General features: G+C 33.1%; 2 protein-coding genes and 1 long non-coding RNA gene across 16 annotated transcripts in view; 1 reads left to right on the top strand and 2 right to left on the bottom strand.

The window, feature by feature from the left end:
* Positions 1 to 12295, top strand: part of LOC115240859 (prominin-like protein) — a 30819-nt gene extending 18524 nt beyond the window's left edge. The window contains exons 2-18 of one of the 13 annotated variants that reach the window (XM_029816252.1): positions 1031 to 1298; positions 1702 to 2054; positions 2302 to 2423; positions 2512 to 2535; positions 3075 to 3086; positions 3776 to 4071; positions 4163 to 4312; positions 4397 to 4436; positions 4780 to 4955; positions 5210 to 5765; positions 5886 to 6044; positions 6279 to 6400; positions 7367 to 7417; positions 8623 to 8784; positions 9036 to 9125; positions 10373 to 10486; positions 10654 to 12295. In XM_029816252.1, the coding sequence (XP_029672112.1) occupies positions 1031 to 1298; positions 1702 to 2054; positions 2302 to 2423; positions 2512 to 2535; positions 3075 to 3086; positions 3776 to 4071; positions 4163 to 4312; positions 4397 to 4436; positions 4780 to 4955; positions 5210 to 5765; positions 5886 to 6044; positions 6279 to 6400; positions 7367 to 7417; positions 8623 to 8784; positions 9036 to 9125; positions 10373 to 10486; positions 10654 to 10666 (2708 nt within the window). In that variant the 3' untranslated portion in view covers positions 10667 to 12295. Of the gene's footprint in view, positions 1 to 1030; positions 1299 to 1701; positions 2055 to 2301; positions 2424 to 2511; positions 2536 to 3074; positions 3087 to 3775; positions 4072 to 4162; positions 4313 to 4396; positions 4613 to 4779; positions 4956 to 5209; positions 5766 to 5885; positions 6045 to 6278; positions 6401 to 7366; positions 7418 to 8622; positions 8789 to 9035; positions 9126 to 9569; positions 9630 to 10372; positions 10488 to 10653 lie in introns of those variants that run through there. The other 12 variants (XR_003884829.1, XM_029816255.1, XM_029816259.1 and 9 more) reach the window with 12 other exon arrangements.
* On the bottom strand, positions 9719 to 10647 carry LOC115240862. Its single transcript, XR_003884830.1, has 2 exons — positions 10371 to 10647; positions 9719 to 10244 (listed from the first exon to the last, which is right to left on the bottom strand). It is a non-coding gene; the product is annotated as an uncharacterized LOC115240862 (long non-coding RNA).
* Positions 12296 to 14295: 2000 nt separating the features above from the next.
* Positions 14296 to 17376, bottom strand: LOC115240861 (intraflagellar transport protein 56). Of its 2 annotated transcripts, none has more exons than XM_029816266.1 (7): positions 17064 to 17376; positions 16391 to 16917; positions 15741 to 15990; positions 15472 to 15681; positions 15077 to 15383; positions 14737 to 14977; positions 14296 to 14648 (listed from the first exon to the last, which is right to left on the bottom strand). In XM_029816266.1, the coding sequence occupies exons 1-7, from the start codon at positions 17064 to 17066 to the stop codon at positions 14537 to 14539; spliced, it is 1650 nt and encodes a 549-aa protein (XP_029672126.1). In that variant the 5' UTR covers positions 17067 to 17376; the 3' UTR covers positions 14296 to 14536. The 2 variants fall into 2 exon arrangements, with proteins under 2 accessions (XP_029672126.1, XP_029672127.1); XM_029816267.1 differs by having other exon boundaries at positions 14871 to 14977.
* Positions 17377 to 20831: the final 3455 nt, after the last annotated feature.

Here is a 20831-nt window from a genome sequence, read left to right as displayed (position 1 = left end):
GTAGGGAAAAGGGGGGAAGAACTGCGGAGAGACATTTCTTCGACTCATCCCGATCCTGTTGTAATCCGCAATCGTGATTACATCGCGCGTGCGTACGCGAGCGTACGAAAAGCGCATAGAATCACCGAATGTAGATCGATTCAGCTCGCTACGGCTATGGCCGGCAACCTAAAACACAGCCACCAAGCAGAGCTCTGACCCATTTCCTTGGGTTACATTATCCGGCAAATAAATTTTCGCTGTCCGTCCTCGTTGTTTTCCGTTGCGACCTGGCAACCCTTCCGGCACCCTGACCTATGACCTAGATTCGACGCGTCCTCATTCTATTCGTTCGGCCCACCGGTTCTCCCCACCGAGAAAGGACGCAACACACCATCAGCTGTTCCGATGGAGAACACGTAGCTCCGTTTTTATACATTATGTATTTATCATTCAGTGGAAGGGTTGGGTTGCTCCCTTTATTATATCAAGAATCTCGTGAAACGAGCGAGATTCTTTGATAATATTTTTAGTATGCATTCTCAAGACTTTACCATTTTTCAAAAATATGGATTGATATGTCATACACATGAGAGTTATACGAATCCTGAATAAGTTCTTTAGAATTCTCATATTGCGGATTTTACTGCGGAAATTTTACTACTGCCAAGAAATTGGCGCGCTCGCATTCTTCAACTCGATTGCGAGTGATCTACTTTTTTTTTTTTTTTTTTTTTTTTTTTTTTTTTTTTTTTTTTTTTTTTTTTTTTTTTTTTTTTTTTTTTTTTTTTTTTTTTTTTTTTTTTTTTTTTTTTTTTTTTTTTTTTTTTTTTTTTTTTTTTTTTTTTTTTTTTTTTTTTTTTTTTTTTGGGGTTTTTTTTTTTTTTTTTTTTTTTTTTTTTTTTTTTTTTTTTTTTTTTTTTTACATCAAGTCTAAAATGTAGATAATGAAAGATAATTTAGTGCACGTGTCCGTAACCCGGTCGACTACAGCCAGTTTCTCTTAATTAATTGCCAGTGTTAATAATTAGACAAAATATTTGCTTCGCAGGTATGATCACCTTGGTTGATGGTACTCCAACTTTCGCGGATCCTCTGAAAGAATGGAAAATTATAGTAACGCATTATGGAGGAGTCGCGGGCCTGGCTGTGATTGGACTCCTCCTGGCAGCTATTCTCCCCTGCGTGGGTCTCTTCTTCTGCTGCTGCAGATGTGCGGGACATTGCGGTGCTCGAAGTCAACCCTTCGACAAAAAGCACGATCACTGCAAGAAGATTATGCTCAGCATCGTGTTAATCGGAGTCGCCACTATTATACTGTAAGATATTTTTTTTCATAAGATTCCGAAAACTTTTAAGCTTTAATTTGGCAAATATTTGTCTTAATATTCCTTCAGTTTTGAGTTTTGCATAGTAATAAAGGCTCCAGGAATTTTTGGAAATTTCTAAAATACGTTTGCTTTCTTCCATTCGAAATATTAATGAATATATTGATGCATTATTATATATTGCACAGTATCACAATAACTTGCGTCTCTCTTTTCTCGAAAAATATTTAATCGACTCGAGTACAACTTAATCATCTTTCATGAAATATGGTATTAATATACAATATTCGAAATTGATTTAAGCCTTGTATAAAATTCAACAGTGCAATTATATTTCCATAACGTTCTCGCCGTTTTTATCTAATGAAATAAAATGTATAATTAATAAACGCAGATTCGGGGTGGTCTGCGCCTTCGTGACAAACGAATACATGCAGGAGGGAACCAAAGAGCTTCCAACTAACGCTAAGACTAGTCTGAGGGACGTCAAGCTCTACTTGACTACCACAAAGCAAGAGATCGACAATTTGCTCAAGACCAATCCTGAGGAGTTGGAAGTTACGCTCAACAATATTCTGCAGGCCAGCGGCAAAATCGTTACCGAGCAACTAGCGGAATACTCGCACGCCGTTTCCCTTACTAACTTGAATGAGATAGTCGCCGGCTTGGAGTCGATCAGAGAGGATTTGAGACTGATGAATAAAATAACGCAGGAATTGCGAATAAACGCCAGTCAATTAGACATTGGTAACCCGACCATATTCACACATCTTCACATTTATTGAACGAAATTAGAAAATCATTCAATACATTTGGTATTTCTTCTTTCTTACAATTTATATTAAAGTAATTCAAACTATGAAAACTTAAGCTGCTTTTTGTACACATTTCAAGCAAATTTACTTAAAATATAGTTTTATAATAATTTATTTTTACAACGAATCGTTTTATGAAACGATAGCTTCAGAAACGAATTAATTTCATAATTTTTCAGTTGTCCGCGGTGTCAAGAAAAATCTCCTTCACACACTGGCTGCATGCACAACTGACAAGTGCCAACGAGTTCTTCACGACTACAAAGTGAATCAAATGTCGGTACAGGTGGACTTTGATAAGGTAAGTAGACGCATGAGTCGTTTCTTCTCTTATTAGCTACCTCAGCTAATTATCTGACGAGCAAATTTTTTTCCTTGTTTACATGCAGTACATGGACCGTTATTTCCCAAAGGTATGATTTTACAGTGAAAGAAATTCTTTAGCAATGTAATAAAATTTAATAAAAATGCTCTCGGAGAACTCCTCGATATATATATATATAGCAAAAATAATTCCAAGAAAAAAAGAAAATGTTAAGCAATCTCGAAAAACATTGCGTTTGCTATTTTTTGAACACATATTATATCGAGGTCCAAGTGCATTGAATATAGTGACTATTTAATGTATCAAAAAGGTAGATTTGTACAAGGCTTGCCTTGGCTTTCGTTTGCTTATATAATAAGGCTTTTTAAAATAAAATTACTAATGTAATCAAATATTATTGAGCGGTTAAATCTAATAAGAATTGATCCTTTTACTATCAATTTTCGACATATATTTCGATATATTGTAGACTAATGCAATTGTTTGCAGTCTTGCTTATTGCAATTTATATTGCGAAATATGTTTATTAATATCAAATATTATGGTTTTTTGCACATCGTGTGATTACTAGTATACAAGGGAGAGATACTGTATAAATTTGTTTGATTCCATGCTTGCCACAAATAGCTTCTAGCGTCTGTAAGTTGTAAGCAATAGCATGCAGTTTCTTCCTTACTTAAATGTATATTTTATGTAGATATACTCTCATTTGCATTATTATATTATTATTTGATTTTGCAAAGTAATTTGTGCACGCAAATAGAAATACATATTTGCCAAAATTCTACATATTACATGTGAATCTCTATTAATAAAACTTCTTTCTTATACATTATTACATATTCGTTATTTGCATTTGTTTATCGAGTACAAGAGTGAAAATTCTTAAATAATATTGTTTCTAAGATGATTAAAACAATATATTTAAAGAAAGAAAAGCTATTTTTTTCACAATTAAATTTTAACAATTCGAAAATATGTTGATGTACCATTTTTTTATCTTTACTCCGATTAGAATACATTCATTTTATATTTCATCCGATAATACTCTTTTTAGATTACTCTTCTAGTTTTAAGATACTAGACAAATATATTCTCTTCATTTTTATATTTTTATACTTGAGAAAATTAGATGATAGATCTAATGATAGTCAATGAATAAATGGCATGTGTCCTTTAGTTTTTGAAATCGCATTTAGCACGAATCATTCAGCAAGATAATTACGATCTATTTTGTGTGATGAATTTTATTGATGATTATTTCATACCGATTTTTATTTTATATCGTTTGAGAAAGCTCGTTATGTTATATATATGATACTTTCCAGCTGCCGGACGTAACATTCGCGTTGCATAATATCACTGTGCTCATGGAGAGTAATATAGTGTCGGAAGTGAGCCAAGGCAGGGATTCGTTTCTAAAGATCCAAAAGGATATTCAGCATGCCGTTAATCAGACGATTCCCGTGGTCAGCGCGAGCATTCGACGAGCCTGTAATTTTCTGGCGGGCATCGCCAATAACATGACTACCATCATCGATAGACTAAATGTCGATATAGATAAAGTTTATATTCGGCATTTAGAAGTTGCCCGGAACAATATAGATCAATATTCGCCCTATAGGTTCGTGATAAATGTATATATCGTAAAGTATGAGAGAATATATAATGGATAACGATCGATACGATTGTTCTTAAATACGTATTTATTTTAGATATTATCTCGGTCTTGGTATATCCGGTATTCTTCTGACTGTCTTAATGTGTTTGACGTGTGGTCTTCTCTGTGGTATTTGCGGAAAACGTCCAGACGGATACGGAGACGATTGTTGTAATAAGGGATCAGGTGCACGATTTCTCATGATGTAGGTTACAAAAGTCGTTGAAATGTAGGATAAAATCGATTTATTTTATATTTAAAATTGTAATTTTTTTATTTTGAATTATAGGGCTGTGTGGATCATCTTTCTCTTAACGAGCGTTCTGATGGTTATAACCGTCGTTCATATGATAACCGGCGTTATGGCTCAACGTGGCATCTGCGAACCTTTAAAGAATCCAAAAGACAACAGAATGTTCGAGTTGGTCGATGATCTGGTGCAAATCAAGAGAATACTCTATCCGAAATATCCTAATGCGAATATTAATATGAGTTATATTGTTACGTAAGTACGTGTGTGGTATATTTTTTATATCTTAAAATTACATATTCTATATCTTAAAGCAGAAAATTCTATTTGCGGTAAATAATCTTGTATATAATTTAATGTGACAAATGTGAATCAGAACTATATAGTGTGTGTGTGTCATTTATAATAAATAACTTCTGATGGTTATAACCGTCGTTCATATGATAACCGGCGTTATGGCTCAACGTGGCATCTGCGAACCTTTAAAGAATCCAAAAGACAACAGAATGTTCGAGTTGGTCGATGATCTGGTGCAAATCAAGAGAATACTCTATCCGAAATATCCTAATGCGAATATTAATATGAGTTATATTGTTACGTAAGTACGTGTGTGGTATATTTTTTATATCTTAAAATTACATATTCTATATCTTAAAGCAGAAAATTCTATTTGCGGTAAATAATCTTGTATATAATTTAATGTGACAAATGTGAATCAGAACTATATAGTGTGTGTGTGTGTCATTTATAATAAATAACACGGAAAATATGATATTTTAAAGAATATTTTTTTAATAATTGAATTAATATCGAACTTGTTGATATTTGATGCTCGATTTTTCTTCATTATAGTAAATGCCATGAAAACGAGACGCTCTACAATGTGTTGAATCTGAAAAATGTATTTGACGTTGAAAGCCTACGCGATTACGCTGGGCGTTACGACATCAATGACACCATCCAACAGTTGCGTCGCAAGATCAGTCTTTCCCCCGGTGTGGTGATTTTGAAGGACAGCGCGAGATCCAAGTTAAACGATCTAGCGCAGAGCGGTCTGAGTGACATCAAATTCTACCAGTATGCCGAGTTGCTTGCCGAAAACATTACGAATATTAACTTGGAACATCTTGCCAAACAATTGCGGGAGGTTTCCGCTAAATTGCCGGAGGGCCAGGAAGAAATCAGACTCAGTCTCGAAAAGAATGCACACGACTTGGAGCACTATCACAGAGACTTAGTCATGCCGATGGCTACGCTTAGTGAGCAATTAAGCGCAAACGCGCTGATGCTGCAGGAGAACATTAAATTCAATCATAGCTCAATGGCAGACGCTATCCACGATTTAGTGGATGAAGTTACTAAGGCGCAGCAGTTTCTGAATAAAGATGGGCCGGAATACGTTCAATATGTATGTATCTCATTCTTCTTCCATTTAGATACAAAGACATCATATTTTTACAATATTTTATGTATATATACATATACATATGGCTAAATGTAATATTAATATTATTAATATTATTGATAGCTCGCGACTAGATTTGGCAATGCGTTCTTGCATCAAGTGGATAACTTCCTCGAGCACGTGATTGAATCTGCGATTTTCAAGGTTGGAAGATGCGCTCCCGTTTCGAATGCTTACAATGCAACGCTCGTGGCAGGATGCAATAAGATCCTAGATCCATTTGTGAGTATTGTTTTACATCTTCTTAAATCTATACTTCAATTGTTGACTTTTTTATCGAAATATAGTAAATTGTCTGTCACGTAGATATTTTACAGTAGTTCTCATAAAACTTTCCAAATATTCTACGATTTTCTTAGCTGACAAGTAAATTTGTCGCGTCGCGATATTGCAAAATTAAACAGACCTTGCTAAGAATTAATATTCATGCTTCTCTATTTGCATTTATATACGCAGAACGGCTTCTGGGCGAGCGTCGGTTGGTGCTTGGTCCTATTCATACCGACGATAGTGCTCTGTGTGAAACTGAGTGCTTTGTATCAAAAGTCAGATCCATATCCAGGACCTCTTGTCGAAGCGTAAGTTTCTACTCTCCTCTTGTAGATATAGCGATTCACCACTGCGATTTAAAAACATATATTTAATTGTTTTTGATTTCTCATTCAATCTATGCATGATAATATTTGAGATACTAATGTGTCCTCAGTAGATATTATCGATCGATATCATACATCAAACATGAATTATTTATTGAATCGTTGATTAATTATCCAAACGTTGATTGCGCAAACTCAAGGAAAAAGTAGAATATAAAAAATAATGATACCTTACATTTTAAACTCGAAGAAAGATAAGGCTTTTCTTCTATCCTTTTTTCTACGAATCTCAACGAACCTTTCTAAGCACTCCTCATGTAGAAATTGTTGACTCCTTTATTTCCGTCTCGTAGCCACACTCTCGAGCTTCCATATACCATGGCATGTACTTATTCGCGCTTTGTAACATCTTTGATAGTCGGCATGTCCTCGTTTTTTCATTTATAAAGAAACTCTTCGATCCCGGAAATTCTGAAAAAATCTCCTCGCTCGAAATTGTGTTTTCTCGATCTCGAAAAGCCATTTCAAAACGAAGATAATTATTTGATAATTTTCAGTGTAATAATTTTCAGTTTAAACTTTCTTGCATAATGCATGAAAATTAACAATTACTCTAACATATACAGCTAATAGGGGTGAAATTTTGTACTATTAAACAAAATAAATTTTATAGTATTTTATAGTAGAATTACGTAGTACCTATATGAATAAATTATTTATTCGTGCTACTTTAATGTTGCAAAAATATCCCGATTACATGTCGCGATTCATTTGCGCATTTTCTTTCCAACTGCGCAAGACAAAATGAGAGATTACGGAAAATCCTCTGTTTCATACTAGAACCGATCATTCTCGCGGTCCATCGCGGTAGCTTAGCTTATGTTTAAAGTAGTCATCTAATGTGTGGAATGGTTGTTGGAATCTAACCGCTAACACGCTCCGTTACAGTGAATATTTGTATGACGCGTACGCAGACAGGGATAACATACCCCTTGCCCAGTAAGTATACCACGACAAAGCTACAATGTGCTCGCATGTCCTACGTATATTCCGAGAGATGCACGCATGTATATATAAAACATTATCATCTGAATGCGGTTGTATCGCATCATTTTTTCTATCCCGTTTTTCATTAAATTTTGGTTCAATTTTTGCTAATCAAGAATAATATTTTGTTAAATAAAATATGTTTCTTCGTTTCTCTCTTCTTCGTCTCTGACGAAGAAGAGGAGAAACTATACTATGCACTATTTAAAAGATAAATAACTTTAATATAATCGTTTTTGCGCAAATAAACCAGAAATGTGTATAGATAAGACGCTTTATATTTAAATATATTTTTAATATAGAAAGTCTCTACCGAATATTAATAATATATATTTTCTTTTTACACCATTTCTCTCTTTCTTTTATTATTTAAAAAAAAAAAAATAAAAATATATATATATTTGTACAATTTAAAGTGTTTTTATTTACGTATATTACTCTAACGTAACGTTGAATATTCTTTGTTAATATTTTGGATATTTTATACTATCGCATGTAACATGCACTCTCTTATTATATCAAGATTCTAACATTCTCGAGTTAGCTTTTAGTACGCTCTTTTATGTTATAAGATATATTGCGTGATATATATGAATCTCGTTACGCGCATTCTGGAATTATTTGCTGCTTATTCAATTATATTTCTATTATTTGGCATATATTAATAATTTTTGCTTATGTAGGAGCTTAACTAGGAAAAACACATATGCGGATAGATGACGGCTTTTAGATTAAACATATAGCACCGGTTATAATAATCTGGGAAGTGTTGTTTAATCATAGGACTGTATACTGATTGGATCTACATAATAATTGGATAGTCTGACAACAAATATTTTTATTAAACTTTAATTATAACAAAGAATTAAATCATTCGTGTGCAGTTCTGAGACTAACACACTACCCAGAAAAGTGTTTCCCAATTACTCTAGAAATCCGTATAAAGCGTCAAGAAATGTAATTAAGACGTTTTATGCGATATTTTACCAAATTTAAGGCTTTTCGGCGGGCAAGATAGATTGGGAAACACTGATCCAAAGGTTTTTAACTGATACACCGCGGCTTAGCGCGTACAACACATTTGATCTCTAACTCGCATGACGAGTGCTCGCTTCATTCTAACATTTTAAGTACAACATTATCGTGTTTGATTGCAGCGTTCACGACAAGAAGCACGTCTCCCATAGCAGGCATCATCCTGCGGCATACGTCGAGAGCTACGACGGTCCAGCAGTGGGATATAGCGAGCGCGAGAGGATCCCCGACGCCCATCAGAGTACGTCGCATCATGATTCGAGATATTCCGATCTGGCACCGAAGTAAGTTGGAGTTTCGGGCCCATTATTACCTCATATTATTCCACCATGGGATTTTCTGGGAAAGCAATTTTCTTCTCGATAATCTCGTAATCGACACTAATATGTACATCGATTATAAGTTAAAAATGAGACAGGGCTTAACGTGACATGGTGGTGACGTGACGTTACGTTCACGTAACGTCGCTCTGAAAAATTTTCTCTTTCTCTTTTTTCTCTCATCGTTTCATCGGTCACGTCTGATTTCTTTACAGTTTCACCCTATCGTGGCGAAACCACGAACATACCGCCCCTTCCAAAACAGAACCTCACAATAAAGTCTTTAGCGTATCACTAGAGTCGCAGTAAGTCTCTAATCAGAGCGATAAGCAATAAAACAGCTTTTTGTGATACGTAATGCTTTCACCTTGTTTGAATATATCAAACCTCTGGCGAGATTGAAATATCTCTTCGTCATTTTCTTACTCGGCACGAACAGGGTTCCCACTCATCGAATGATATCGCATCATTTCCATAGCTTATAGAGCTCGGACGATCGATGTTGCTTCGCGGTTTTGGTGGTATAGAAGAACAAATTTCATATCAACACAATCCCAATGATGGAGCATGTGATATTCGTACTTCTATCCATAGATAAACAAAACAATGTCGATTGTTTCGACTCCATGATTTAATGCGTAATAATGACGGTTTCTGAGGTTTAATTTTCTAATTAAATTGTAATATGATGTGTCGACGGCATTTGATGCAATCCCGATGGTCACGATTTTTCTCCCGGTTATTTCCAGGTGAGTGGGAACTCTGCGGGGGGTCGACCTCTCGCGTCTCTCACGTATACGCCTCTGCACGTAAGTCGCAAAGACTATTGTTACAAATGTTTCTGCGTCCTTCTTCTGTGCATTCATTCGATCTATTTATTTTCTATTCCATTTTTTTAATTGGTCACGAATAGCTTTGCAAGAGAACTAGGCTTTTCGCAAGATATATTTATATATAACAAGTAAGAAACATGTGAAACAGGGTCCAAGTAATTGTTCAATTCCCTCTCCATTATAAAGACGCTTATCTCATTGACTGGACTATGGAATATATAGTAGTATATTTAATAAGAGAAGCAGTTATATACATCAGATGTGTTGATGTAAATTATTCGTGTCGTGCAATGTCTATCCTGTAACGTTAATTTTTAGCTTAAAGGTATTTTACAATTTTCCTTCGCGGAGAAGCATGTTTATTCTCTCCAACGTATATTGTGATTATATTTTATAATTATAATCGAGACAGTCAAGTTACGTACGATCTTACTTTCATTTCGCTTGTTGGGCAGCTGCTATATCATATGTTAGTTTGCAAATGGCATTTTACTGTGGCAAGGACACGATAGATGCGTTACGTTTAGCCCTTTCACTGCCAAAACCCACTTGTAGGTGATATTTTTTTTTTATGGCGATCCGGCCGGGCAGCTGAAAGGGTTAAACGAATGAGTACAACTCATTAGAAAATGCAAATGCTATAACTTAATTTATAATCAAAGTCGAACGTTGAATGCGACTCAAAATAATTATCGAACTCATGAATGTTGTTATTACAGAAATTGGGACTTTCCCAACGGTGGTCCACCAAGGTATCAACCAGCTGCCGCGGCTCCGCCTCCCTTAAGCACCGAATATGAACGACCGCCGCCCTATTACTATCCTGGACCGGGGCAAGTATCTCCGAATATCGATAATATTTGATTCTGTAATGGTCACTATCATTTTTAACTGCTCTTTTCAAATAGTTTTAGATAAACAGTTTAAAAAGTATCGCTCTTTGCAGTAGCTGATTATAAATTTCAAGAGAAAAAAAAAACATTCTTATTCTGTGTTTCAGGGATAGAAATTAGGAAACAAGTACCGTGGCATGCACGAAAACTGCACTGAACAGTGTGGCGACGCACAGCCTCACCCGCAGCTACAAACGAACGCTCAAGAAGAGAGACAAGTCAGGATTTAAAAGAGACTACGTATAATACTTTGTTCCCGTTTGTTCCCGAGCGTGCCACGGTTTGTGCGAACACCAAAAGTTAAATTAAAGACCAAGTTTGATACAGACTGAAATAGGCCAATGATCCTTTCGCGACATCTTTCTTTTTTTCCTTCTACGGAGCGCAAATGACATGTGATGCGACGCGAATTCTTCTTTTAGTATTTGCGTAAGAATTAATACTCGTATGTTTCAATACCGCGGAAGGAACATCGTTCTAGATTAATGCGATTTGATTCGAGAATATCGAGTCTCCCCGTTTCTTTTTTTTTTCAATGTAGAAATAGGGTTGGATATTCAGTTTGGTTCACTTGACATTTATTTTCAAGCAATATCAAATACTTGTATTTCTTTGCATTTTCTCTCAGTCAAAATAATCATACAGCACACGGATAGAAGAAAAAATCGATCGAGAAGAAATCAAAAGCGAACAAGCCGATGAGAAAAAAAAGAGGGGTCCTTTCTTTTAACAATATAAAATGACTGTGCGATGTGAAAAACTGCGCATATCTAATCGGTCGAATTATATAGCACAAATTATATGCTGCCAATCCAGTGCATCGTTTTCCGTAAAGGGCATCCGTTATACATATATATATTAATACCGGATCCTGTCGATTCACCTCTTTGAGCACTGAGCAACGCCATATGAAAATGCCAAACGACACATGTGTGATTTACACACTTTCGAAGATACGCATCGAGTGTGCGCTATGAGGTTTATCACTTTGGATCTCATTCGTTTAGCTGAGAGGACAAAAATACGTTAGAAATTGAGTATTGATTATATTCCGCCAGTGTGCCCCCACTTATATATGGCGGAGAGAGAATTTCCGAGTGGCCGTGTATGTATATATATATATGTATATATATATATATATATAGTCACTCTATTATAAATACTCTGTGTACATGGAATTTTAAGTAGTCTTTTCTTACTACTATCTTATTGTGTAACTTGTCGATATAAACGATGAAGCAATTCTTACGCCGCGTAGATCGCGTCTAATTAATCTTCGTTTAATCTCGTATCTACGCGTCATATGAATCCTTCGATGTGTGTATTATTGCAGCATCCGTCGTCCATTCGGGTACAGTAATTAATCAAGCACACAAATGTGCATGTAGTTTCTTGTTCATACATAATTTATATATGACGAATCTAAGAATTTACGTAGTACATTACTGTTATGAACATTGTTTTTATATTCAATCAAGAATTAATTTAATTATACAGTTTTTGCTTTTAGGAAACTGATAATATATCTATATCAACACAAATTCTTAGCTAATGGCATTGTCACTTAAATCCATCAAGTTCATTAGGAACTCAACTCCGCTAGAAACTAGAAAACCAGTTATACTCTACTACTTTATGAAAAAAAAAAGATAAATCATTTACTTTTTGTCAATAGTATATGTATCACTTCTGAAAAATTCGCTTATTTATAAAAGATTCGTCATTTAATGTAAGCTTACATTCTCGATATTGTTACAAAGAAAGAAAAAAAATCGAAAATTTCGTAACATTGCTGTAACTCGAAGACAAGGGACATTATGAAGGATGTTGCGGATCAATGAGTAGAAATGGACCGACACCGAAGCGCTCCGGCTATTGCTCTCGCACAGAGCAGAGATTGATACCGATATAATTTTGTTAAATTCATATTTTCATATCGTGTGCATGATCCTTATTCGCGAATAAAAAAAAAATATTAAACATTTGATATAAAGTCTTTTCTCGCATACATTTTTAAAGTGTTCGAAAATTAAACTCGAAATTATACCGGTTTCAATCCTCGGTACAAAGTTCTCAGAGCTAACGTGACAAGTATGAAAGCAAAACTCATATTTTACCATCTCTGTTAGAAAACACATGTTTTTTGAAAATGTTTAATGAAAATTATTTCAAATTTTGTTTTTATTCAATTTTCTTTGCACACTATGAGTTTCGCTTTGATATTCCTGTATACATATATTACATGCCCACCGTGCTTGAGCGCCAAGTATTGGAATTAGAATTGGCAGAAAGTTAGTCGCTATTTTTCTTCATGCATTGTATGTAAAACGCGGTGTGAATGGGGAAAGTACGAAAGTGCTAGAATAATAATGAGAAAGAGCGCGCAAGTGAAAAGTGAATGAAAATGTGTGTTTATGTATGCATATGTGTATGAAAGAGAAAGAGAGAGAGAAAGATAATTGTCGCAATTTATAACAAGATAAAATTTTGCAAAAATCTCCGCCGTATCATTACCGTATCTATACTAGTAACATAATCCTGCTAAATCTTACGTCTTAATCTATCGATATTCGACACAATGTATGTATGCATTACGCGACTCGAAAGGAATAATGATGTTTAAATTAATGGTATGTACTAATCGAATATAATGTGTGGATTCTCTCGTCAAGCTCTTACATCCGCCGATGCCTCAAGCATAGAAAAGCAATGAAGCGTGTTTCGGAGAACGAGTGCTGCCACACTAGCATGATATTATCCAACAGATAAAAATCCGTAGCATAGTGCACCTGAAATTCCGCCGAAAAGAAAAAAAATGCGAAAACGCTGAAATTTCTCGATGCTATTTTTATAACGTAACGATGGTGTAGTAATGACTTGTATCGGGCACTCTTTCTCCACAAACACATCAAGTAAACGCGGTGTAGAGCTATGGATCGAAAAGAGATTGTTCTTTTCCTCACTTTTCCGAAAGAGATTGTGAAATCAGCAGAATCGGACTGGAGAGAGAGAGAGAGAGAGAGAGAGAGAGAGAGAGAGAGGACATTGAATTCTTGGATATATTCAAAACACATCTCTATCAATCTCTATCATATTCTACATTTATCATTATGAACATACAAAGATAATCCAACTTGAAAAGTTTAATATATACTTTGTGCGCAATCGTTTTATCTAAAATCCTTTGACAATTTTGTGATTATATTGATTAATGTATCCATAATTAAATATAACTTACTATAGATGTTTTTTCCTCTCCAATCCGATTCAAGAAACGATAGAATTTCTTGATCTGTCATGATATTGTTGCATTAATGGTTAAATGTTAGAATATTTACTCCTGTCTGCTCAATTTCACAGGATACTATGTATGAAACAGCCAACTGGTATCCTCTTCTTCCTTCTTTTGCCCCTCCCTCCCTCCTTCTTTTCATATTAAATCTACTGTCATTTCACCGAGAATATTTTTGATAAACTGCAATCTATATATAAACAAGCAAGTTTTACACATATTAAGATACTTGCGGTTTTTCAAAAATAATTTGTGTATGAAAGATTGGTGGAATAGAGACAAGTGTACGAAAACTATTGCCATGATGACTATGATGTTTTTATAACTCACCGATTGTGTTTGTTAAAATTATTATTATTACTATTATTATATTATTGATATTATATTAAAAACATGAGTGTACTACACCAGTTTAAATATATCTATTTTATATTAAATCGATAATAAGGCGTTTTAATCCATATCACAGATTTCTGATTTTATTAAATCATTTATAAGACGTATACATATCAAGAATTCACATATTGCATTGTTGTTTCATGTATAAATAGAAAATTATAACTCGTCATTACAACAAACATATCAATTATTGTATTTTCTCTATACATGCGTTTAACATTTTTTATAACACTATTATTTTATAAAAAGATTATTGCATTTTTTTCGGACGGAATCGATAATCATGATATTTGATTATATTAACAGTTTACTCTGTTATCCTTTCCCCATTTACGCATAACGCGTATTATCTGATCCACTTGGGAATTGGATGTGTTTTTAAGAAGCTGTATCACGTCTGACAATAGTTCTCTGTACAACAAAGAACAAAATTTATAAATTAATCGATTATGTCCTTTACAATCTTTTTACGAATGTAATATATGCGGATCACACATACTTTGGTAATTTTTCTGCAACGATGTATTGAAAAGTACCACAGCATGCACCGCGCTTTCCTTCCCAATGTTCAGGACTTGGATCCATGCGCTCCAGCATATCAAAAGCTTTTGCAGCATACCAAAATTCACCTACCTTGTAACACGCATTGGCAATCAATTGAAGAAGATTGAAGGATTCCGTCGATGTGTCCATCTTCAAATATAATTCCCAGGCTAGTTCAGCTTTTTTATTCATTACATCTGAATATAAAAGCAAGTAATTGTCAGATTATTATTACATATATAATTTGTACAAGAAAACTAATAAAAAATTATACAAATATATATATATATGCTTACAACAATACGACAGAAGACTGATGTAAACATAATCGTTTTTATATTTTTCAGTACGTATCATCAGAAAAGCTTCCTCTGCTTCTTTAAAGTAGCCTGCCCCAGTTTGTGCTTGCGCATAATTAAAATTAAAATTGTCCTGATTGGAGAAGTATGTCTTTATAGAATTTAGATATAATCGAACTCGCTCAAATTGTCGATAAAGGAAGAAGAAAGAGGCCATGCATTGTCTACCGGGTATAGTATCGCATTCCGACGCTGAAGAGCCCACTAATTGAAAATATTGCTGTGCTGTTTTTATGCTGTCGCGCTAAAGAAATTTTCAATAAATGTAATGAGCTTTAACGTTATATAATTAAGACGCAACTAAAATCTAATGGCGATCTAATAGTACATACAGAATTGGCCTCCTGACCCATAACAGCATTTACTATGCCCTTTAAAATATATTCTTGCGGAACTGCAGGTTCCAAATCTTTTATCAAATCATAGGCTGCTTTGACATCATCTTGTTTCAAATAATATATCACTAAATTAAGCCTAGCTTCTGGTATAACATCGACCAAGTTAGGTAAAATTTGCAAAGCATTTTCACCACCTCTGAATACCTATATAAAGAATGAATGAAAAGACTGAAAAAACGAAACATATAAAGGAGTATACATACAACTGTGTTATGGCGTATAAGATCATGGCCAAAACTAAAGGAACTGGATATTTTTTCAATGAGTTGTTTCATCTCGGCTTGTGCAGCATTTCCGTCGTACAAACGAAAATGATTACACGCTTTCAGATTAATTGCGATTGCACTGTCTGGATACTTTTGCAAATAGACTTGAAGCACTTCCTGAGCTACATCATAGTAATCTAGTTTATAATAGCATAAAGCTACGTACACATTTAACGCTAGATAATCTCTGGAAAGAGAATACATTCACGTAAAGTTTACATAACTTGAAATTATATTTACTTTATTAGACGGAAATTAAGATTATGATTGTTATGTCTAGTAGGAAATTAAATATAATAGAAATATCCTCGTTTCATAAGGAAAGGAGTGAGAGAGGAAGATACCTGCAATTTTCCTGCAGTTGGGTAAGGAAATACAATTCAGAATCGGTTCTGGAGTCACATCTTTTAGTGGTTCTCTTTCTAAACTTATATATATATATATATATATGAAAAGATGTGCAAAGTGAAAAAATATGATTGCAAAAAGATATAACAAATAATATAATAGCCAGATATCTTTAAAAATTCTTTGTCAGTGATAGAAAATAACAGAAGGGAAAAAGGAAAAATATTATTGTTACCAACCTGTTATCCAACAAGATTCTTTTATATACATCAATAGCTTCTTGATAATGAGCTTGTAAATAATGAATAGATGCTAGACTGAGTTGATCCTCAATAACATCCTGTAACATTTGATGGTATTCTATTAATTTTGATTCATTGCCCATCTTATGGGCCAAGTGGAACAGCAGTCTGGTTTTCAGTTTACTGTTTGCTGCATCTTCCAAGATCTTTTGTGATTCAGGGTACATGCCCAGATAAAAGTAACAGCATGCCAGATTTGTAGAGACATCCGGCGGTGCGTAATCCCTTTTCCTTAAGTTTTCATAGATTGTTGCTGCACGCTTGTAATCACCTAAATGAAATGCACAATATCCCAGCCATAGATCTGTGTTCAAGCTACTATCAGTACTGTTATCAAATTCCAGTAATGTCAAGGCTCCGATGTAATCTCGTTTCTCTAGGAAGTCCTCCAACTTTGGTATTTCCTTACGTGACGCTGATTTACGAACACCATCAGACGAAGCTGGTTTCGCCCTCGACAAAATCTATTGCAAAGGTACATTTATATAATATCTTGATGATAAATTATATTAATATATTTTTCGTCTTAACATCAACATCTCTCCTCATGAAAATCATTGCATTCACATTATGTGTAAAGAGAATTATATAAAAATAAAAATATATTTACCATTTTGCGTCTTTTTGCACCATACACATACGCTTGACTTTATCGATTATTTCATTTCACAAAGCGCGTTGGCAAGCGACAATCGAAACATAACAAACAGCAAGCGCCTTGCACGTTTGCGTATATTAAAAATAGTTGCGGAATATTTTCAATCTTTTTCAAAAATACATTGCAATGTAAAAGATGCGAATAATATGATTTTAAAATCCTATTAATCATATTGTTAAAGGGGATTGGAATATATAATTCAAAACTAATATTTTGCATCTTCTACTTCCAGATGATGCCGATTTTTCGAAGGAAAGGTACGTTCAGACAGGACGCGTCAAGCGTCAACCGGTGAGCAGCAACCAATCAGCGAGACGATATTTTAAAATATCGTCTCGCTGATTGGTTGCTGCTTACTGCTTGACGTGTCCTGTCTGAACGTACCTTTATGCAGCGCTTGTTGTTAGCAGAGACTCGAACCTTATTTAGCGGAATTTAAATTTTGCTTAGCGAGAAAATTCGAGTTTCACTTAACGGAAACTTAATGTCTATACGTTTTAATCGTCATACATCTTGGATCAGACATTAAAAAAATAAAATGTATTTTATAAATAATATATAGAAACAAATAAAATGTAATGTTTTATAATAGTAATATAACTAATTATTTATTTATAGGAACTATTAGAATTGATTTATAAATACTAAATATACGATGTCATGGAAAGCTAGTTCGTTAACAAGTAAAGTATACATATATATATATGTGTCATATTACCATAGAAAATAAAACTTTTATATTTTGCATTTTACCTGTTTGGCAATAATTTTAATGGATTAATGATTTTCTGTGATTAAAATGATATCAGACACGATATAAACCGATAATTTTTAGTGTTTCCTTATTTAAGTAAAAATTATCCGAATTATATCGTGTTTTTGATGCCATTTTAATTAAAAATCTCATTAATCAATTAAAATTATTTTCAAAAAATTACTTTCTAAAATAAGACAAATGTTTTAGTTTTTATTACATATGATTTTTAAATATTATAAATAAATTATTATAGATAAGTAAAGGTCTCCGATGTCATCGAAAGCGAGAGCGAGAACAAGTAAAGTATACATATATATATGTGTCATATTACCATAGAAAATAAAACTTTTATATTTTGCATTTTACCTGTTTGGCAATAATTTTAATGGATTAATGATTTTCTGTGATTAAAATGATATCAGACACGATATAAACCGATAATTTTTAGTTAAATATGTAATCAAAATTTTTATTATTAATTTAGTTAAAAATTATCCGATTTATGCTGTTTGATTATGTTTAATGTTATTTTAATCGCAAAAATCTCATTAATCGTTTATTAAATAATTGATCTATAATTTAAAATATTTGTATAATTTAATATTTCGCTTGTATATATACGTCATAGTATGCAAAATATTTCGGGCTGCGAATTTTCAATAACATGGTATTCGGCCTTGACGACGTAAACATCAGCGCGCTATTGTTTACATTTACGTGTTACGATTCAATGGCCTTATCATTCGCACGGCGATACTCGAACAGTAATGTAGCAGTGCGAGACGCTCTGTTAAATTCCTTTTCTAAACGCGATCGCGATAAGTATCGGGAATTAATTTGATATAATTAATAATTAATTCTCTCTCTTTCTTTTACTCTTTAGGTAACAATTACTTAAAAATTAAAATTTAAAAAATTAAAATTTAAAATTAAATATATTTCGTCCGATGTTTTTTCGTTCGACTTTTCGATCGACGATCTAAATATGATTCGGATTGAGAACGCGCAATGAAATAGTTAAATCACAGATCCGAATAATTAACATAACGATAAGCTCCGTGATATATTAATCGTTTATTAAATTGTATTCGGCTTTGGCGACGTATAACGCGCTATTGTTTACGTTTTTTGTTTATTGATTACGTATTGTTATTATTCGCATGACGACTCTTGAATATTAGTATTATAATAGTGGGAGACGCTCCGTCAAAATATTTCTTTCTTACTTGTTATCATTCGCATAACGACACTTGAGCAATAAAGTAGTGATAGGAAACGCTTCGTATATTATTGAATTCTATTCCTAAATGCGATCGTGATTATTATCGGAACATAATTCGCTATGATAATTACAATTAACGAATAATTAACTTTTAATAAATGACATAATGAAACTGGTATTGCCACGATAAATCTTATCATAACGCGATTATTTATTTACAAGTAAAAATCGAAACGACAGAATAAAAATTATACATATTGTTACGATGTTTTTCAATTATCGATCCTTACTTTACTAACAATGCTCTGATTATATTCCAATATTTCAAATTTTCCTAAAATGCAAGTATAAATTAATTATTGATTAAACGATTGTTATATAATAATTTTTTATTACTTTAATCTTTCGATTTACGATTTATATTATTGTACGTATACTATATCTACATACAATACAACAACAGAGATAGCATTGCTGTCGAGTAGCGCATGATTTTGGCTTCGTGTAATCGTCGAGCGAATTATACTTTTTGTGTTGCTCTCTTTATTTATGATATAATAAAGTGCATATCTCGTGTGATTATTCCATGATCGAGAGTGTCGTGCAAAGTGTTTCGCAATCGCATATACGACTAATTTTCGTGAGTGAGTGTGAGTGCCACGAGGAAACAACAAAAAATGAGTAAGATTGGAAAAGGAAGTTTGGACAGACCAACGATAAGCGATAAATAATTCATAAATTATTTATTAACGCTGTTAATGATTAAAACTCCTTCAAAATCGAACGAACACTATTAAAACTAGAAATATCAACAACCATATGTTCGGCTTTATTGACTCTTAGCTCGCTATTGTTTACGTGTTACAGTCTTTTCATCATTCGTACAACGATACTCGAACAGTAAAGTAGTAGTGCGAAATGCTTCGTATCTTGTCAAATTTCTTTTCTAAACGCGATCGCGACTATTAGTATATCCAACTGAACTCATAAATTAAAAAATTAATTGAATAATATAATTAATTGAATAATTATTAAAAAAAATTAATAATAAAAAGTTATATAAATTAAAAATGATTTGATAATGTTTAAAATGCTTAATACTTTTCAAGAATAAGAAAAAAGTGAAAGCAATTTATTGTAAACATCTTCTACAGGTTATATTTAAAAATCAGGAAAAAAATTATTAAAAGAATTAATTTAAAAAAATTTATTTCATTTTATATGCGCATATACATAAAAATACTTCAATTATAATTTATTAACGCTGTTAATGATTAAAACTCCTTCAAAATCGAACGAACACTATTAAAACTAGAAATATCAACAACCATATGTTCGGCTTTATTGACTCTTAGCTCGCTATTGTTTACGTGTTACAGTCTTTTCATCATTCGTACAACGATACTCGAACAGTAAAGTAGTAGTGCGAAATGCTTCGTATCTTGTCAAATTTCTTTTCTAAACGCGATCGCGACTATTAGTATATCCAACTGAACTCATAAATTAAAAAATTAATTGAATAATATAATTAATTGAATAATTATTAAAAAAAATTAATAATAAAAAGTTATATAAATTAAAAATGATTTGATAATGTTTAAAATGCTTAATACTTTTCAAGAATAAGAAAAAAGTAAAAGCAATTTATTGTAAATATCTTCTACACGTTATATATTTAAAAATTAGGGAAAAAATTGTTAAGAAAATTTATTTTATATCACATGCGCATATACATAAAAAT

The sequence above is a fragment of the Formica exsecta genome, unplaced genomic scaffold, assembly GCF_003651465.1.
Source record: "Formica exsecta isolate Colony F162 unplaced genomic scaffold, ASM365146v1 scaffold458, whole genome shotgun sequence".
NCBI classification, from domain to species: domain Eukaryota; kingdom Metazoa; phylum Arthropoda; class Insecta; order Hymenoptera; family Formicidae; genus Formica; species Formica exsecta.
This window is presented reverse-complemented; position numbering and strand designations above follow the sequence as displayed.